At 40.9% G+C, this 21,948-nt stretch overlaps 1 protein-coding gene across 2 annotated transcripts in view; it reads right to left on the reverse strand.

Annotated features, from left to right (window-relative positions):
* The window catches only part of FSTL4 (follistatin like 4), a 208,797-nt gene that overhangs the window by 13,273 nt on the left and 173,576 nt on the right, over positions 1-21,948 (reverse strand). Inside the window, exons 8-12 of one of the 2 annotated variants that reach the window (XM_068698226.1) lie at positions 15,323-15,443; positions 8,076-8,237; positions 6,958-7,092; positions 5,503-5,529; positions 301-419 (exon numbers count right to left, since the gene is read on the reverse strand). In XM_068698226.1, the coding sequence (XP_068554327.1) occupies positions 301-419; positions 5,503-5,529; positions 6,958-7,092; positions 8,076-8,237; positions 15,323-15,443 (564 nt within the window). The remainder of the gene's footprint in view (positions 1-300; positions 420-5,502; positions 5,530-6,957; positions 7,093-8,075; positions 8,238-15,322; positions 15,444-21,948) is intronic. The other variant, XM_068698227.1, reaches the window with a different exon arrangement.

The raw sequence follows: 21,948 nt of genomic DNA on the forward strand, positions 1-21,948 counted from the left end.
ATAAATGTCAGACAACAAGCAGGGATGGCGTGGGTCTCTGCTTCGGCAGCAGGACCAGCACGGCACAACAAACCTCACTGCATCCTTATTTACCTCCCAGCTGTGGTTCAGTCTGGGAAATGTATCCAAGGTTTATCCCATGCATAGTTCCCTTAATTTTCAAGTGGAGATGATTAACCTCAAGGATGTCAAGCCCACCAAGTCACAACATGACTGTCAACCTTTGGTAATAACAACCCTTGAAGAGATTAAGAGAAACTTTCCCAGCTGTCAGCTCTAGTTGCTGGGTTCAGGACTTACATAACTCGTGAAAATCCTCTCTTCGGGCCTGATGTGCCTGCGGATTTCACATTCATTTGGCTGAAGGACTGTGATCCCATCATCAGAAAAGACATAGAACATATTCCCAACACTCAGGCCTTGAAGGGGGATAAAGAAAAAGGAGGAGGATTTCTTTATGCACATATCCGTAGCTGTTAGGACTGTAAGAACTCGCCCACTTCCCCCCAAACAAACAAAATCTGCCTTACATAAAGGTTGGTCATTTGGATGCAGTCAGTGCATTCACAAAATCAAATTTCATGTCACAACAAGGGCTTCAAGGAGTGAAGAGGTACAGACACATTCAAAAATGCATTGCCTTGGTGGCGGCAGTTGTACACCAGCATTGGTGTTCAGGTCTTGTGCTTGTACAAAGCAGGACTTGAGTTAAATAAGCCTCTGTGTGATTATTGTACCTCCTCAGACTATGGCTTTGGTTTGTTATGATTTCATTAAAAACAGTTTGCTAATAATTTGAGAACCGAGCGAGAAGCTTTAGTTTAAATTAAGCTCAAAGCTGTCTTATTACAATAAACTTGACTTCTTGCAACTGTGACGCAAAATGAATGTGCTTAACAGCTGTCCACAAATGAAAATATATCCTCTATTTTCTTAAACTATCTGAATGAACTACAGCCACCAAAACAAATACATTTTTGAAATCTTGCAAACTGTAATTCACAAATGTGGAGTATTTCAGCATTGCAATAGCACTCATTTATCCACAACTGGGGCATTCCAGGAGATTTGGAAAACTCGCTGTCTGTCACTGCTTTGCTGTTAGAGCATTTTTCTCATTTCTGTCATGCAGAAATGCCTTAAAACACTGATAATTTAGTTCCTCAGCTACATGCAGTTGCAGGAATAAGTATCTCTGAGAAATGTTCAGGATCTTTTCAAACACTCCAGTTAGAAAGATCCAAGCATCATTTCATTTTTTGTTTTTTTTTGTACCACCACCAATAAATGTTTGCAGTGACTACTGTCACCCCCAGTAATGCTGATGTGTACCTATCTGCCAACGATATGGTGATGTTGTAATTTGTAATTTGTTATTAATTATATTTTAACCATGGAGAAATAAGTTCCCACTTCTACGGATCTGAACAATGTTCAGCATTACAATTCCTTTGGCTGCTCCTGTGGTGGCAGCTCTAAACCCTGCTCATGTCTACAAGGTTTCTCACATCTCAAGTGTTTGCATGACTGAGGCAAATCATCACAGGAAAACTTCATGATACAAATGTGTAATTTGGATAAATGTTTTTTCTTTTTTTTTTTTTCTTTTTTTTTTTTGAGAATTTAATTGAGTGTACAGTTTAGCAAGGTTAGGAGGGTTTTTTGGAGCTAAAAAACCCTCTTCTTGTGCCAAATAAGTGGCTTCAGAGAACAAGTTCTCAGAATCAGGTGCTTGCTGAGTTAAACCTCTCTAAAAAAACAGAAATACCCCAGTCAGGGCATCAGGCAGATACAGGAGCCAGGATCCTTAAATGTGATGCCACGGTGAGGGATCATGCATGTAGAAAAAAAGCTACTGAACTCCTATTGACAACTGAGTTACCTTTTTTAAGGACTATTTTTTTAAAGAGTATATTGATAAAGCATTTCATTTGGGCATTTTGGGCCAAAATCTGCGCTCACAGCATGCACACAGCTCCCACCTGCTTCGATGGGAGTTGAGTGAAGACACAGAGGGCAGAACTTGGCCCTGGAATGAGTGCACATTCATGAGGGAAGTTTTGCAATCCTAACACGTGAAGACAGGCAGGCAACAAACTACGACCATTGTGAAGATGCTTATCGTTATTTTCATGCACAAAAGTAGTGTGATTTTATCTAAAACTCTACATACAATGAGCGTGTATTTCAGAATTAAGGCCTTAATTTGTCACAAGAATACTTTTCTAATCATTTCACCTCAGTAGACTTAGAGCAAGTGACTTGGCAAGTCCTACCACTTATTTTACAGTAAAACGATTGCAAGTTTTACTGCTGACTGGTTAAAATATGACACAATTTACTAACAACATTGAGGTACACTGAAGGCGTGCTCTTTTCAGAGTTCATGAAATGAAATTAAAATGCTGTTGCAGTCAGTAATCTTCATACTGATTTTTAAACGAAGCAGGTGTTTAACTAGTCAGACCAGGCATTTTACTGTGACTTACAAAGTATTTGCCAAGTCTTGATTGGGGTACATACATAAACAAGCTCAGGGGAATTGGTAAAACAGACTCCAAGCTGGATTGTGCTGCTGCCACTGCTCGCTCTGGGGAGTTATTTCAATACACAGGCGGGCAATGGGGAACTTTGCTCAGCTGTAAGATTGATACTAGTGAGGCAAGTAATAGACTGGGAGCTAGAGGACTTATGACCAGGGTTGTTGTTGGCTTTTGCCACCCTTTCTAACTGAAGACAGGTTGGATGACACAACTAGCTCAAAATCTAAAGCCAACAAACCTCATCTGTCTGACGAAAAACTATTATAACTAAAAGACCAGAGAATGGTGAGGGCCTTCTAAATGTAACCCATCTCATCTGAACCATTCCAGATGATGCTGGCTCTACCATCCTTATTATTTTTTCATCAGGTGAAGAAATAAAGCATGGGCACTTGTTGACTCAAGACTGAAATTCAGGAGGGCAGCAGACGACAAGAGTTTTCTTTATTTGAGGAATAGAGCCTCCAGTGAGATGTACATCTGCATTGCTCCCCATGGAGATCAAAGGGCAAATTGTCACAGGGCAATACTCTTCTCTGAACCAATATGTGAATAATTTTCCTCAGTTTAATCTAAATGCTCGAAAGTATTTAAGAACTTACATAAGGTAACAAAAAGGCTTTCAACTTTTTAAGTGCATGCCTTTATATAACTGATGATTGCCTGCTGGCAAGATATGTTCCCTTTATCCAGGAATAAAGAAAGCAGCACACACTCTGAAAATGAACACTGGCATGAAAACAAATCTCTACTTTTGGGCTACTCATCATCTTCTCTGTACAAAGACTAAAAACTAGATTGCACGCTGAGTAAATATTGCACATGCTTCCAGTCCCATGTTTACCTGGCTATGTGCATTCATTTCTGGAGGTTTTCCTTGTGTGTGGTCTGGGAAAGGTTTTGAGGGAAGACTGGTAGACTAACTTTCAAAATGATCGACTACTTGTGTTAAAACTGTGACTCACAGCAAAAGGTGGTTCCATGCAATATTCTGAATAGGATCCTACAAATAGCTTCAGTTGACACAGGCCTGGTGAGCGTGAGGATGTGATCATTTTGAAGGAGTGCAGGTCTACCAATCCAGTTGTTAATATTTCTACTTACACTTAAGTTTTCATTCTAACAGAATTGAGAGTTTATGTTAAAACGTAGAAACAAAAATACCATTCCTCTCTACAAGCCTTCTCTGTGACATGATTTCACGTTAAGGTATGTTTACTGGATTCTTTGTCTCAAGTGAATGTGCTGAACAAATACTATAGAATGTAGACAAGGGAATAAACCTACTCTAAAGATACTGACTTGCTTAGGAACATCAATAGTAAATCTGCTTTTACTGCCTGTGCTTTCCCTGTAAATTGCTCATACTTTTATTTAAAATGTGCAAGGTTGATAAGCAGTAAGTCCATATTGTTTAGCAAAATTATAATGACTTTCTGCAACCAACTTCTTAGTTGTTCTTTAAGTATTTCTATACATCTGGTAGGGTTATCCAAATACTTTCTTTAAAAAGGAGCATAAGAGATGCAGTTCTAAATCATGTAGCATTATGCAGATGATGCTGGACTGATTAGATGCGCTAGAGATTTCATTTCCAAGCAGAAGGGAAATAGCAATTCTTAGTGCCCGTAATGCCATTTACAGGAACACTGGCAGTACAGAGACACTCTTCGAAGCCATGCACTTGGCACTTGTGGGTGGCATACAAACTCTGGAGAATTGTCATAGGTGGTCGTGCCACATCTTATGACCTCCGACCAGCTGCATCTGGTGTGAGTACGTACCTGCAGCCAGCAGCAGGACCTCAGCTATAGACCTAGGCAGCACCAGTTACTAAAGGCTGGCACTTTCCTTCTGCCTCCCAAAATCCTTTAGGCTAATCCATGACAAAAGCTCCAAGCCAAGGGCACAAAGCACAGCTCTTGTTGTGGGTACCTGAGGGCACGACTTATGAAACAGTCTTTGCACAGAGACTTCCACGAGGCTGCAAGGGCAGCAAAGTCCCAGCTTCCTCATGTGCTAGTGGCAAACTCAAGAACTGTCTTATGCCTGGACTTCTTGGACAATCCAAGAACCTTCTCCCAGTGAGTAGGATGCCCTGCTCTAGCAGTCTGAAGTGCCCAAAGGCAGGAAGCTCCCCACTGATGCTTCTGGGCACTGTACTTCAGGTGGCATATGGATGAGCTGCTTGAGAGCTTCTCACTGTGTGTTTTGGAAACAATTACGGCACCAGTGCATACAAAATCAAATCAATCTTGACTTCAAGTGCCTCCATAATATATTTGAGTCAATTAGCTGTTTAAGGATGCTTTTCTCCTAATTTGGCTTCTAAGATACGCAGATGTTGACCTTGTGCAGGGCATACTATAAATTTGATCAAACGAGAGATCTTAACTGCCAATTAAAACAAGAAGAAATGGGGCAACCTTTACCCTGCATTGATTTAAAGGATAGAGGGAAGTAAAACTTGAGGGTGTTTTTTGCTTAACAGACAAGAACACGGTTTTTGTTGCTCACCTAGTAAACATCAATACATGCTACTAAGGAGGAAGAATTTAAATTGCTTGCTTAAAAATGCAGTGTATTGAATTTATGCCTTACATGTTCAATTATGGTAATTTGGGAGCACTTCTGACACTTGTGTAATTGTTAATGTAGCTTGAGAATCTCAGGCTACTTGCATTGGTGGCAGTTCATATAAAATTCCCATTTTTCTATATTTTATGATCATCTATTATTCCATCATGGGAAAACGTAAGAAGTTATCAGTAGGATTTACTTCACTGGAGTGACACCTCTCATTTGAATACTTTAGCTTTTGAACTTCTGGTCTGTACTTAATCTGGTAACTGCAAAAGTTGACAGAGTTAGTGGCAAGTCAGTGCAGAATGGCCCATCATGGAATTACTAAAGCAGACAAGCACATTATCACTACAACGAAAGAACTTTACTGCAGTACCTTCCTCTCGCCACAGTATGTTTGCAACTGCAGCATCAGAAAATTGGGAAAGCCAGAAAATAATCAAGAAAAGGAAAAAAAAAAAAAAAAAACAGTGTCAAAATTTTCATTGAAGCAAATAACTGAATTAATACGCATGTTTAAATGAACTGTTTAACTTGTGAAAACTGTAACATTCATCCCAGTAAAGTAAAAATAAGGACAGATATATATTTCTAAACACATTTGCTCCTTTTAGAGACAATTCTGAAGCTATGACATGGGAAAAATCCTCACTGAAATGAGGACAACTTTAGCCTGTGCAAAGATCAAAGTCTTACAGAACAGAAGATGCTATCTTCAAATGTAGTTGTAGGCATGGTACAGGCTGTGGCTTTCTGTACAATTTCAGCTAGCAAACATGACATCTTTCAGAAGCCTGAGACTGGCAGTTATAGCAGCTATGCACTCAGCCAATTTTCTTCTAGGAATTTCATGCAAGAACTACATTTTCTGTTACTATTCAAACCCTCCTGTAAAGTACAGCTATATTTGAATTTCTGTTTAAGATATGTCCAATTATTTATCAAAATACCGTAATTTTCCTTGTGTAAGTATTCTTGGGGAAAAGACTGATATTAATAAGAGTATATAAATCCATTTAATGAGGAAAAGAATATATTTTTCCAAAGAATTGCCATGAGAATGCATATTTATGGCCAACTTCTACATTAACAGCCAGAAAACAGCAAAATCACATTCACACCTAGACTTTTAGTATCACCGTGAACCCAGGCAATCTCCCAGGTAGTTAAGGCAGAAGGATTAGGAAGGATCAGGCTCTGTGAGCTTTTCCACAGAGGAAAATCATTAATTGTGTTTCGGGGACAGTATGGACAAGGTAATGCTGCCACACTCCTATGGGAAATACACAACTGAGAGTTCCTGGGAAAACTTCCCTTTGAAGTCGAAGATTATTTCATGCCAAGGGAAACCTATTTTATTAGTTAGCAATGTAATTACAGATAAAATAAACTCAGAATTAAATCAGAACATTTTCCAAACATCTAAGTATTTGAGAACTTTGATTGGTAACTGTCTTAAAAAAAAAAAAGTCTTGCACAGAAATCGATGAAATGTTTTTTTCTGAAACCATAAATAATTCAACAAAAAATTAAGTTCTGTATTCTTAGATATCTGAAAAAAATGCCAATTCTTTACTTTAGTAAAGGTGTTACCTATACTACATACCAGCATGATTCTTGAGCATGAAAGGCCTCATCATTCTAGATGAACGGGTTTTATCTTCCCCACACAGTTCCAATCCTCTGATCAATGCACAGACAAAGTTGTCATTACCTTATGAGCAAAAGTCCCACATAATGCATGCAATGGCCTAAACTATTAAACTCCATGTATGCCATCTCATTTTAAATATGCTTCAAAGAAACAAATTATGTGAAAAATTCAGCTTACGGGTCTTTCTTGCTGAATCTTCTATGAAAAGTGAAGATATGTCCTCGTCCACTCCCACTTCATTTTTAGCAATGCAGGTGTAGGCACCAGTGTCTTCATACCGAACACTACTGATATGAAGTTCGCTTCCATTTGCTGTAAGGAAGACATCCACCCGTGAGCAGGGTTCCCCACTCCTGCTAACTGCTCCCCACTGCCTCGGCTGCAACGTGAGGATTCCCACTGCACAGCACTTCCCCGTACATAAATGGAGATATTTGGGCAATTCTCATGAGAGTTTTGTTTCCTTCCATTAGCACAAACAAACTCTGTGCCAGAACCAAAGAGCAATCCCAAGTGCAAAGAATAAATGAAATTTCATTTATGTCTCCTTGTTAATAAAAAGAATGCTTTGGCAGAGAAAAATACACATTGATTTTGGAAACACTTCTTCATCAGATCATGATGAAAAACTTGGGAGATGTCTCTCTGCAGTTCCTCCTCATTTTGCTTTCTGAAGTGGGACTGTTGTCTAAAACCTTTGGAAGATTTTGAGCCATTGCACCCAACCACGCAGGGGTGTCTGTGCTACCAGTGCTGGGGGAGGTCTGCGATGTACCACAGAACAATTGGGATGGTAGGGGGGAAGGTTTTAAATATTATTACACAGAAATTTGCAAAGAAATATTGTTGTCTTTCATTGTGCCTGTTACATCCTTATTTGAAACATAAGGACCAAGAAGAGCAAAGAGCCCAGTTCCCGCTGCAGAGGTGGGTGAGAAGACACAGGAACCACAGGCTAATTCCCAGTGGATTTGCACCCTGTGAAGTCCTTATACCCGAGAACCGATTTAATGCATCTCTCTTCTGATTTGCACAGATGTACATGAGAGGCAAGGCAGTGGAGAATCACGAACACCATCTTTTAGCAGAACACTGTTACCACTTATACCAATCGATACTGTATTACCCGAGAAATTCACTGGAGGAAAAGATAAAAAGCAAGAACAGGGGTTTTCTAACATGATTTCCAACAACCATGGCTTAGTGAAAGTACAAGAACTTCTAGTTTAAAGTACAAAATAATCCTCCTTAATCCCCGTCTACAATACTTTAATTAATCAAAATTCTGTTCTTACCTAGGAGCGTTAGCTGTTTGGATAATTTTGGCATGATATCAACACCGTTCTTTAGCCAGGTAATTCGGGGATTAGGGATGCCTTCGGCGTGACACTTGAGGCTTGCCGACACGCCGGGCTCCTGTGCCTGCGTTTCAGGGTAGACGCGAATCACCGGCGGCACTGCGGGGAACAAGGAGTTGGTGACGTTGAGCTCACCTGCCCGCTGCCAGCCCTCGCTGCACAGAAGGTCTGATCCCAGAGCCGAGGGAATGAGCCGTGTCCTGGTTTTCAGCGCAAGCTACAGCGAAGATTTTTCTACAGCCCAACTTTGGGGCAGAAAACAGAAAATAATAAGAGAAAAGAATAAACGAATACGCCAATGCCAGGGAGCAACCTGGAGATGGGATTTGGGACTTGGACCATTCCTGCTTTCTTTCATTAAGCGACTGATTGAACTTCAGGGAAGATGGATTAAAACCTAAGGAAGACACTCACATACTTAAAAAATAAAGTATAAACGCCATTGAATCTAGTAAGGGAGGAATTGAGTCCTTGCACATCGTTTTCCTATTAGATGTACCATGTTATTCAACATTTTAAACAAATATACATAGGGAAATGGCCTATACATTTATTACCTCTTATTCTAAACAAATAAAGTGCTTTTTTTTTTTTTTTTCCCTAAGAGGCTTTCAAAATGAGACTTACCTTGTTTCAGGAAGATGCCTCTGAACTCTTTAATATACTAAATTGATAGAACAACTAATGATATTACCATTTCAGACAAGTTCATTGATTTTTAATCATGCTGCCTTCATTGCTCAAATCAACCAGACTTAACACTACCCACTAACTATTTCTTAACAATATTCTCACATACTTTAAAGAGGATTTGCAACATTGCTCATGTGGAGGAAAAAACACCAGCATCTCTCCTTCCTTTCACCTCAAGGGACTTAATAAAAGGAAACGTGAAGATATGCTTCACATCCAGACCAACAATTCCATCTTGAAAACGAAGGGACAGATTGTCTTCTTAGATATGAATGGGCTTTAAAATGCCTAAATGAGTCAATAAAAAACTTCCACTGGAAATCACTGGTTTAAGGTATCTAACCCCCTACTGTGTTTTTGTATAGTCCACCATTAGGCTCCAGGACTGGCAAAATTAAATGCACTCGATAGCTGCTTTAGAATAAAATGAAATCTGTATTTGCAGCTTGTCATATATCTATACATCCGTATGGGGATAGTTTGAATAATTACAGTCACTAGCACACACTTTACATCTTTCTATTTCTATTTTTTTATGACCCTTACCAGAGAGAGATGTATTTTACTTCTGTCTAACCTACCAGCTGCTTAAAAAAGCACTGAGTCATCAGCTCTGGTTAATACTTGGAACGAAATCAGCCATGACAGAAAGCCCTCAAGTCTACTTGTTTTTATAGCTTTAAAAGAGAGAGATTGTTCAAGTGTAATTTGAGAGGAAATGCCTAGGGGCAACTGGAAAGAAAAAAAAAAAAGTGGATGTTTAGCAAAGGCATGTCTTTAAATTCCATTTCTACACTGGACATGTGAACTTATTTCTTCTTCTTCCACTTCCTTTACTTATGAAGAAAAGTGAATGTGTTGTAAGAAGCATGGCAGTGAGTAAAACACCACCTAAGAGCTTTTTAATCAGAAGGATACCAAAAAGACAAGGTTTGTTTTATTAAATTGAGTTTGCAATTTCTAAATAAAAGCACTTACTGGTTTTTTATCTTCTCTTCCTGCCATTACTGTCAGGGTTGATGCTCCTCCTGACTTCAGGAGGTGCCAGACCAAGTGGAAGAAGAGCAAAGGAAGCGATCTGCTGTTGGAAGCAGCCAGCAGCTGTCAGAGCCATTCCCTGCATTTAAGAGACGGTGTCCATGCAATTTGGGTGAATAAGACTGTGAGTCAGGAGCTTCTGATTCCTTCCATACCTTGGAAAATTAATTTCAATTTCTCTGCGTCAGTATCTCCAGGCACAGTAAGGCAAATGCAGTCATTTTTGTCCACTTTGATAGAATTTTATGAAGGTCCTGCACTCTGTGCTTGTTGCACATAAGGTAAGTTTGCTACTAGCAACAGTTTTAAATGAAACAATTTAGGAACTGAGGACTGTTGAAAGCCTACGTGATTTATTCAGATCCATAGACAAGAGGCGGTTTGTCTTCTCTAAGTGCACAGAAAACAATCTCACGAGACCCAAGCAGGTTAGATGCCCAAACCCTGTGAAGTCAACTGGCAGTTAGCATGCAGTGCTCCTGAGTATTTTCCTAATTCTCCAGAAGGCAAATACCTGCTCCTTCCAGTTCACAAGCAGCACAGACCTGCTCTGCCTGGCTCCGAACCAGAAAGGGGTCCCTGGAGCAGGATCAGGCCCTTCTCCAGTGCATCACAAACGGTCAAAGGCACCAGAAAAATTCTGCTCCAAGCCCAGCAGTGCTTCCTCACCCAGTGACTCTGAAGAGATACAGCCCTTCCCAGGCACCTACCACTTAAGGCTCTCAAAATTGGCACTGGTTGATCAGATTTGCTTGTAACAGTTTGCTGAAGGCTTTTCTGTTTGCACGGACACGCATGGCAGAGCTCCACTGCCTGCTGCAATGAAGGACCACCCCTCCCAGAACCACGGCCGTCCTTCACAAAGCAGGTTACACACATCTCTCTTTTCTTTTGCCAAATATCTGCATCTAAGAAATACACATGTATTTTCAGCTCTGCAGGAAACGTAACAGACTGATAATGCAAAAGGTAGCTCACTGCACCAATATTCTGCTTGAAAATTGGCTGAAATTGAAATTACAGCAAGGTGCACATATTTTCAGCAGTAATTAATGAGGAAACTGTTTATTTTCACCTATAAAAATATGTGTTGCACCTTTGTTCTTGCTCTCTTTTTATTTTCCTGGTCCTTCCATTCGAAAACTTTTTATTTCTTCTCCCTTGTCTTACATAATTCATTGCACAGGTAAATTATTGCATGCAACTGCCTTGTGATAACAGCGAACTGCAGAATGCATTTTTATTGTCCTTGCTACAAATTAATACATTCCAAGTAAGCACATTTTACTTTAAACTTGCAAAGATTTTAGCTCCAGACTTTGGAATATATGGATTACCTTTTGCTATTTCCCTTGGTGAATATATATCATTACTAACCATTACTGTGCCTGCAGCCAAAGGCAATATAAAAAGGCTATTATCTTAAGCAAAGTTGAAAAAATAGAGGCATTCAAACAAGTAGGAGATTAGGTAGATTGCCTACTACTGCATACTGAATAGTACCTTACTTGTGAGTAGAGCAATTCATTACAGTAAAACAGCTCAGGTGATAAAGCACACGATGCGTACAGATGGCAGCATCAAGCCCTGAAGACATACATTGCCGCTACAGGACCTATATTCTCCAGCAGTTATTTGAATTAACACATTAATCATTTACTTCAGATGGTTTAATCTTCCCATTTATGATCTGAAAGGAGTTTGCAGACCTGTCTGTTTTCTCTTGGAATGCCGCATTAACAAAACTTCTGTTTAAAACACCTCTCTGTTACTGGAAACCTCGTCCTATCGGACCTTCACCATTAGGATGACGATCGAATAGCTTTTTAAAACTCTTTACAAGAAATACGATATTCTGATTTATGCTGATGTTTTCCCGAGTGCAAGGACCAAGGAAAAGGATGCCTTACATTCAGCAGCCTCTCGATTTGCAAACTATCAATTTTCATAGTTGATTACAATTTTATGAGATTTTTTATTCTCAGAAATTTTTTCCTCTTGAAAGTGATAAATGGCTTTTCTTCCCTACAGTTAGTATATGCTGTACGCATTTCCCAAGCAATATCATACATAGGAGAGAACACAATTTTCCTATTGTTTTTTGTTCCTCTTGATCAAAGACATAGCACAAAATATGAATGTATCATTCCTAAACTTTGTGCTGCCTTTCAACACATCCTTTTCTTCCAAAGGCATTAAGGGCCATGTGTACAAATACACTGACTTAAATTTTAATACTGCTGGAAATCATAACACTGATAAACCCAACCTAAAGACAACACACCATGTCACATGTGGGTGGCATGTCATGTTTGTTTTATGCTTCTTGTCCAGAAGATGTGACCCAGTGGTTTGGGGCATTCATGTGGTGGTCTTCACATTTCCTGCCTAACAGCACTCTCATTTCTCCTTGTCAATAGAGCATCTGGACCCACCCACGTTATCTGTGATACTGGGAAACAGCTGAGCAAGTTCTGGCAAGCCCTGATGAATACTGCACATGTAGGACTGCTTCCTGTACCACTATGCCAAAAGTTCAGGTAAATATATCAGTGGAATCCTTCATTTTGTATAGGAGCACCAGGACAGTATTTTTTGCAACACCTTAGAAGGAACTGAAACCCCCCAGAGGTTCACAGAGCCACATGATTTTTTTTTTTGAGCATGAGCCACATGTTCACATGAGCCGCATGTTCACAGAGCCACGTATATTTTTTTTTGTAGAATAATAATAATAAAAACTGTCTTCAATATTAACAAGAAAAAAAAAATCTACTTTTTTTTTTTTTTTGGTAGAATAATAAAATGAAACAAAGCAAAACTGTCTTTTTGATGTTAAAAGCGTATTATCCCCTCCCTGGAGGAGGCAGGCAAGCAGATACATCCCAGTTCTGGCTGACTTATTTCTGTCACATTCCCTTACAGTTGGAGTCTAATACAGAACAGCAACAGCAAAAAGCCCAAGCTGAAGATGGAGTTTTTAGTCTGATACAGACAGACACAGACAATCCCCAGCACTGAACAGAGCCAATGAACTGTACTTAGGTTCTCTGCATCTCCACTCAGCTCAGCTCAGCTTCTTCCCTCTACTCCTGTCAGGAGAAATTCCTCAATTTGTCCTTTACGGTTCTAAAAAGCAAGAAGGATTTCTGAGACACGCTCTGCCTTCAAAAACCCAGGGTATGTCTGAGGGTAAGCAGCATCATCCTGTCATCACTCTTCTTGTCCCAACATCAGCTGCTGGGGGAAGCAACAACGCAGGCAGAACAGGAGAGAATTTAATGATGTGGGCAGCCAGCCACATTAACAATTGCAAAACCCTGGTTTTGCAAAGTCTAATGGCTCATATGGGAACATTAGATGCTGTAGGACAAAGATTTCTAGATCCTACAGTGTTTTCTAGCAAGTCCAGGCTGAAATCAGAATGCATGGCATTTTTGTGGTATTTAAAGACTATACAGCAACTTGAAAAAGACAACGCTTTTTTTTTTCTTTTGTATCACAGAGTTATTGTATTAATTAGAAATATCACATAGAGCTGTGGTATGAAACTTCTATTAAAAAAAAAAAAGTGATTTTCTCAAGAAGTTAAATCTAAGAGGCAGGCATGAGCACGCTCCAGCTTTGCAGCTTGAATCCAGCCCTCCCCACACTCCTGCTAGCTTTCCTCTCATTCCAGTTTTAGTTTCAAAGCCTTTGGGCCTTAAATTCTCAGTGATGATACAGTCTACATCGTCGCCTGCCAACTAAACTCCATTCAGCTCTCAGAATATATCACATAATATACACGGGATTAAGTTGTTAGCTTGCTTTCCTTTCAACTGCCGTTCATCAAACGAATGGCACTTTGAGGAAGGAAACCTATTTTCCCAGCTGCAGCACACACAATCTAGTTATCCATATTGCTGAAACTTTGCAGTTTACTATCTCAAAAGATGACAAATTGTTATGCAGAAACATTAAGTTGGTTTTCATTCAAATCAACTGGGTGCTCTGTGCTCTCCCCTGTGCACTCGCTGTGGGTGGGGGGCACTTAGGCACATCCCAGGGACCTGAGCTGCTGTCAAACCTGAGCCCCACATCCACTGTGGTGCCCCTTAAAGTGCATAATTATCCCTTTTTACTGTTTGTCTACGTGTCAGTCTTTTTTAGCCTGTGTGCTCTTACCATCTGATAAGGTCTGTGCACATCTACAGGGAGAACTAAATAATGATTTTCCTAATAATGCATCTCTGGTAATAAAGTTGTTGAATTTTTTTGTAAAACTCAGTATATTCCAGCCAAAATACTGCAATATCTATTCATGAAGGTGTCCCCTGTTACAGAGGTACTGCTGGTTGTGTCAGCACACCGGGTTCAAAGGGACCTGCAGCACAGGGGGATGGGGAGCACAGCTGGTGCAGAGGGAATTGGACAGGGAGCAGTATCGATTTGGAAAAGGATTTACATTTTTTTTCAAGTGCCTGAAGTAAAGGTAGATTTGGATGTGCAGCAGAGATGGATTCTCCACGGGCTTGTCCATCAAGCTCCCATTCTCACCCCAGCAAAGGGGCGTGAGCTTGCTGCCATTTGGTGTCCCATTCGCACAGGAGGAATTGACGGTGCCGGATACAAAGTGGGAAAATCAATCACGTCCAGAGGGTTGGGATTATCTGCTCCTTATACAACGTGGGCAGCGAGGGGCCTTTTGAGACACACACATCTATCTCCTCAGCCCCTCTGATGCTCCTGGCTCAGAGCCCCCAGTGCTCCACATGGCACAGAACGCCAGGTTAAGCTAAGGTCATCTTCAACTATATCTGTCTGACTCAGTTGGAGGTCAAAGGAAAGATAGAGAACACCAGAATAAAAGTTCCACCAGGCTCAAACGTGGTCCAGGGACGCAGGTGAATGAGCATGCTGGAATATGGCCCGGGTGATTCTCTCCCTCGTAAAACAGTTTGCCCTCATTTTGCAAGCCAGTGGGCCATATCTGCAAGCTGATGTAAATGGCCCTCAGTCGAACCAAGCTGTCTAGAGCCAGGTAATAATCTGGTATATAGCTACAAGTTGGATAGCTAGTTTTGGAAACACAGCGCTGTATTTAAACATCCTGGGCTGTTCCATGCAACAGAAATTATTTTCTGGAAGATGAAATTATCGAAGCAACAATTCTGTTGACAGAAGTAGTCATTAGTTTAAGAGAGGCTCTGAAACACTGCTTGTTGCTCTCTGGAAACTGTAAAACAAGCTGTCAATATCTGCTAAAGCCCAGGTAATTATACATATGTCCCCCCGTGCTACCTTTTTTGATTGCCTGTGTGATGGCACGAGTGAGAAGCCACTAGCTGCGTTTGCTCTCACACAAAGCCAATTTGGTGCTCGCTTTTCCTGTCTTTGTGCGAATGAGATTAGCACGCAACTTTGCTTACAGGAACATTTGCAGTGGATTGTCATATATGCCATTTACTAACCATTCACCTGAAGGATGTGGGTCTGATACAGCTCTTCATAGCCGTAGGCATGACAGGTGTAATTGCCCATGTGAATAGTCGTTACCTTGGTGATGTAGAGGGAATCGTCTTCTCCAAAATCCTGCATGTAACAAAAGACAGGAAAGGAGCCTTATTATTTAGTAAAAATATTTTAAACGCCACATGAAGGGAGGTCACCTGTTCAGTGGTTTTGATAGTATCACAGCTTGGGAACACAGCTTGAATTTTGAGCAGCGAGTTTTGAAGTTCATAAATCAACACGCAGGAGAAAACGAGCGGCAATTTCAGAGTAAGGCAAAGTAACTCATCTGAGAATACGAACTTTTGTGCTGGTTGTTAACAAGGTGCTCTTTGCACATAAAAAGATGGCAATCTCCAGCTGTTTAATTTATGGGGAAATTTGATATCTACCCATTAACCTCAGCTGCCTAAAACATTAACTTCTGGGTGGGTTCAAGTTTCCTTTATCTATGCTGCTTCTTAGAAAACGCGCGGTAACCTTGAGACTTGACGAGAAAACTGAAACTGTTTGTCAGCAAAGACAACATCCTCGGCAGGAGACAGGGAAGAAGACAGAAAGCTTTCTTTTAAGGAAATTTACTTCAAATCAGCCTGCTTTGATCTTAACTGGTTGACAAGGATATTTCTTTTTCCCCCCTTCATTTATTTACCCACATCTGCTCCTGCATGACACTTTTTGATTATAGGCGGGGAGGATGTAAGTTGTTAGCGGGGTTTTGGCACTGAATATTTTGCACAACTGCTCTGTTTAGAAATATATTTCAAATTCTAGTTAAGAGAAGCGCAGCACTGGTGGGTATACAATGCAGCTTTTCTTGTTACCCCATTAACATTCAGACTTTTGCAGCTCCAAAATGTTTACACTTCTGTGCAAACCCAGAAGGATACATTTAAAAAAGCAGTTAATGAGCTTAAAGTATGTTTTTTCCTTAATTAGCTCCATGTGTGAAGCATGTTAAATCAAATTTTTTGCAAAATTTCACTGGAGAAATATGGTAAAAATCAATTTATGATCAGGGTGGCAGGAAGCCAGTGCAACAGGGTGAGTGTGGAGATGCAGGAAGGCAGAGTTGTGCTGCTCATGAAAGCTGAAAACTCCCAGCCAACGTCTTCCACCGTGACGTGACCACACTGATCAGGACGGACAGCATGAAACAGGAATGCAAACCTGCTCTGCTGGCTGAGACCCAGCACCTCGGGTCCCCATTTCTATGTGATGGAGAAAGGGAACCTGTGCCCAGGTTCACAGATCACAAACGAGACTTGTTTGATTATTGAAAAGTTTTTTTTTTTTTTTTCTGAAACAAAACCATTTGGGGCGCCTTACACCTCACACTTTCTGCCTCTTCGGGGTGCACCTGCTTTGCAGTTTGCAGCTCTCCTTTCCAACCAGGACACTGAGGACGTTTCTGAGGGAAGCTGCGCTCCTGCCGCAGACTTGCAAAGCCAGCTGGCAGCCCCGAAGGAAAAGTACAAAGCGGCCCATCTTCTGCAGGATGGGATTGATCTGGCACTGCTTCTGCTGGCTCTTGAATCTTCTCCAATAACTTGTGTCTGGCACCAGAGGAACCTCTTCATGCCTCTTGTCTCCTTGGCAGGCCAGCGCTGTCAGGACAATGAGAAGTCTGGGGACTTTCCTATTTTTAGACATGTTACAGGGCAGATTGAGAGTAAGCCCTGAGGAATAGAGTTTACAGGCAGGACAACAGGTTCACTCTTCCCAAAGCACAAACTTTGACCTGAGAGGGACAGAAATAACCAACCTGTATCCGCTATCTGCTACCCTGCCGCTCTGACAGCACAACAAAGCACAAACGTGTACAATTACCAATGAGAGTAAATCCACAGATGTTCCTGAAATTCATTATCTGTCATCAAAAGCATCTCAGTGGCAGGCACTGAGCTGGTTAAACTAAACAATCCATTATTACAAATATCTACTCAAAAATTCCCATTCAAGCATTTGCCTTATTTTCTGGTCAGCTAGATGGTTCCTGCTGGAAAGCAAAGACGCGTGAATGACTGCAAATAGCAGAGAGATCACCCCTGTTCAAATGGTATTTACATGAGATAGAGAAAACGCTTGCAGTGGAGGGGACTTAATAACAGTTTTTAAAGTTAATCCCAAAGCAACTCAAACTGGGTTTAGATCAATAAAAGCAGGCTGGCTACTTTTATGGAATGATTTATAAGGAGATGTGGAAAAACAGGACAATAAAATCTTTTCTGTTTTAAGTGTGTTGCTTCCTTTAAGTTATCTCAGAAAAAATATTATGAATGCTTGGTTTGTGCTCTGTAATTGTCTTTTTATGGACAATCTGTTTTTTCCAATGCATACAAATGTATTAATATAAGTAAAGACCCTTGCAAAAACAAACTGATGCAAGATTACAGTATTACTCTCTTCCTCTCCAAATGCATTTTTCTTGTAAAGAGAAGCTTTTATTGGCAAAAGCATGGTTTATGACTTTTAAAAACTATTTTCTGACTTCCAGCACTTAAAAAAAGGTTATCAAATATGATTTAGGCAACGCTATCATTTACGTCAGGCACAGAAGGAAAATATCTGCCCCGTATTAGCACTCGCACACACACAGTAAATTCACACTGAGTACAACATTATTAAGAATCACCGGCACTAGAGGTGGGATGGAAAAAGTGGTTATTAAATTTAGGTTCAATACTTATCCCTTTGTTGCTACAAAAGGAATACTGAATTCTGTAACAAATTAATGACTCTTCCTGCGCGTTTATTTATTGCAGCTTACAGTTTCTCTTTGTGTTTCCCTGTGGATATAATTAGTGCATTAGGGTTTCACGGCTACATTTTATATATATGCACGCATTCTTATGCACAAACACCTCCCATATATATCTTATAAAGGCACACCGGGGAGTGTTGTAATACCCCAAGCCCTAAAGCATGAGGACAGGGAAGCCGTCAGTTCCCCAGGAGCCTCCTTCAATCCTTTGTTTCTCACCTCTGGGGGTCCCACAGCAGGCAGGGGCCACCCCATGCGGGCAGTGGGCACCCTGGTGCTCCCGGGGGATATTTGGGTGCATCTCCTGCTGCTGTGCAAGCTTGTGGGGCCAGCTAGCACTGGCAGGGCGCCCAGCAGCTGTCTCAGCATGCAGGGAAGTGGTCCTCAGCTGGGAGTAGCACAGCGGAGCTAGAGGCAATTTTACCAAGCTGAGAAGGAAGCACAGGTCTGTGAGGACTTTTCTACCCTCAGAAATATGCACTGTGTGAGTGAGAGCTCTTTGAATAAAAGTTCTCAGAAACCGCTTAGCATGAAATATTTTCAGAGTCATGTTGTGAACTTGCTTCATCCATCCATCCATCCATCCATCCATCCATCCATCCATCCATCCATCCATCCATCCATCCATCCATCCAGATACACTCACATAAACTTCCCTGGGGAGAACTGGCAGGGGAGAGGATGGGCAGGCCGTAGGGAATGGGAAGAATTCATATTTAACAAGGGCAATGGAAACATTTCCGTGTGCTTCGACGTTTTCAGATGGCTTTTGCTTGCAAAGGCAGGTTTCCAAGTCACTACAAGCCTGAAAACAGTCAAAAGGAACCATAAACATCTATAAAAATGATGTACCGTGCAATTTTTCTCTCCCTAGAGCTACCACACCTTTCAAAGCCGAGTATCTCAGCGCTGCCCAGGAGTCGCAGCGCTGTGCACCCCTGGGAGCTGGGACTGCCCTACACCTAACCCCAATATGCAAAACGATGAACTGTGGAGAGATCTTTATGCATAGTATCACGGCAAAGGATTGGGAAGCAGGAGAAAGGCAGAGAAGTCACTTCTGGGGCATGTTTTCCCTCCTTTAATGCTGAAGGTGAATTTTCTTGTGAAGGGGAAGAAACAGAAATGATGAAAATGTATGAACAAGAGACAGATACCCTTCTAAGAGCTACAACCAGCCGAGCCTTGCATCAAAGCAGCCAGATAAGGATAAGGTGTTCATCACCTCTGTTTCATGAATTTCATTATAAAATAACACTACATGTTCTGGTTTAAAAAAAAAAAATATATCAAAAAAAATCAGCAAGCTGTGCTTATAATTTCTCATAATTGATAAGGTCAACTAGTGACAGATGATAAATTGACTTCTCCAGCAGTTTGTCTCATGTTTTCTCTCCCTTTTTGGAATAAAAAGTTCTCTGCCCTTCATGAGCTTCTTTTATGTCTTGCAGCTACCCTTCAAATAAAGGACTGATTAAGTGATCTTAGGATATGTTTGAACTTTTCGAGATTAAAAAAACCCACACCATCCTGCATTTTAAATTGATAACCGCTCGGTAATCTAACAAAAAAAAAGTCACCACTGCACACACTCAATTTCAAAAAATAACAAAGCAGATCCTAGAAAATGGATATGTACTTTTTTGTATTGTATTTCCTTTCCATCACTACTGATTACCCAAGGCATCGGTCTCTCCAAACAGAAGATTTTTCATATTTATTTATCCCATTCCTCCCTTCTAATGCATTCCCTGGTCATGCAATCTGCTGCAGCTCGGAGACACCGCGCTTAGAAATGTGTAAAACATTGCATATTGCTTGTAAATCTAGTTCCCATTCTGTCTCAAGTGAAATCCAATATGCAACTGTAATGCCACAAATCTCCTGCCCTGACACCTGGGGACACGGAGAGCAAAGAGGGAGTGAACACGGAGCCGGGCCTGCTGAGCCCTACAGCTGCTTGGGGAGCACGGGAGGTGCTGGAGGGTGCTGCCCCTGGCACCTGCATTTTTGCCCTTTTCTGACTCTTTTTCAAGAGGTCTTAACGGGTCTTGGGGTTGTTCCAACATAGAGGGGAAATGTATATAAAACACTTGAAAATTTTGGCAAAGAGGGAGTGTTATTTTCCAGGAATTCTTAGTTTAAGGAGGAATTGGCATAGGGTAGATTCAGGTTTCTTACTTTTTTAGGGTAACTTCAATTTTTTTGAGGAAAAAAAAACAAAACATACAAGAAAAAAAAAAAAAAAAAAAAACACACAAGAAAACTTGCTTTACAGCTATACATGATCAGAAGGAACAAAACCTGACGAGCTCCCCTGCTTTCCAGCTGTCCCCAAGCCCTGACGCACGGCAGGCTGCAGCACGGCATCACAGGGTGGATATGCCCTGCAGAGCAACCGCTGCCCACCCCATGGGGTTTTAAACATACACGGTGTCCACCCACCCCAATCACACACCAAATGCACCCAATAAATTTGAAACTCTCCTGGGAGAGTCCCAGAGACGGTTGACATTCCCTCACCACATTGACTTCTTGGTATTTATATTGGAAGGAAAGGCAGAAGAAACAGCTCGCTGACTGATCTATCCTCTTAGGAGAATCCCACTGTTTGCTCATGTTTCTTCTTAAATAATTTGTACTTTTCTTTCCCTTTTAAACACCTCTCTTCCAGCACTTCCCACTCAGCCCAAGGAAGCCGGGAGCCTTCCCCATGCACTTTTGGTACCTGCTTCAGCCAAAACCAGTTACTGGCACTGGGGCTCACTGGTGGCACTGGTTTTCCACTAGAGGGAAATCAACGCCGTCACAATTTCGTAACAGACAACACAGTGATGAAAATAACCAGTTCACTTTAGAAAAGCCTGCCTGATGCTCAGAGTCTCGCTCTGACAATGTTTACAGGACTTCAAAACAAAATGTACCCAAGCATTTAATGAGACGATTATTATGCAAAATCTACAACAATGGCTATCACTTTGAAAGTGATTTCTCCACACTAATCAAATGTCTCTGATCTTTTTTACAATAGATTCATGAGTGATTCATATAAAAATAATAAAAACTAAATTAGTCATGGGCTCTTAAATCACTTTCTTTGGTGCTCTTAATAATTCATTTCCAGAGACAAGCTGAGAACTTATGCTTCATTAATATTATTTGTTCTTGGTTTTACACATGCTATCTTATACTTTAGTAATCTACATGGAGAAAAATTCAGCCAGAAAACTACTGCAAACACAGCCTGGTGGGGTATTAACTTATCTGTTCTTGTTTTTCTGCTCAAAGAATTTAGAACATAAGACTTTGCTGGAGAGCCAAAAAAGTTTTTGGCGTGAATATATGGAAATGGTCTTTTAAAATAGTCGTACGATTATAGTACAGATAAAAATGGATGTATTTTATATCCTGAGAAACTCATGAGTCAGTATGATGAGGAAAATCCACAGTAGGTCTTCCTGCTGGAGCTGTTGGTGGAAGGGAGGAACGAGCATCCCAGGGATTCAGTGAAATGTTTCTATTAATTGGATCCACTGGACATTTCAGAGAAAAGCAAAGATTATGACTGAACAGGTAAGTAACAATCTTGGGAGAAATTGATATTCATAAACTCCAGCTTTCTCCTTACAGTACCAAGGCAGGGATTCCTGGATTTTGGTCAGTGATTCCACCAGTCAGGGCAAGTGCTGGAGAGTACAAGAGATGTCGAAGAGCTCTAATTCTCATTCTCAATTTTTTCTGAAGCATGTTTGTAAGCATGCCAGCCTAGTTACCTCAATACTTCACAGCAGATGGTTTTAATAGGCTCAATCCTTTCTTCCT

The sequence above is a fragment of the Anas acuta genome, chromosome 14, assembly GCF_963932015.1.
Source record: "Anas acuta chromosome 14, bAnaAcu1.1, whole genome shotgun sequence".
In the NCBI taxonomy this organism is placed as follows: Eukaryota; Metazoa; Chordata; class Aves; order Anseriformes; family Anatidae; genus Anas; species Anas acuta.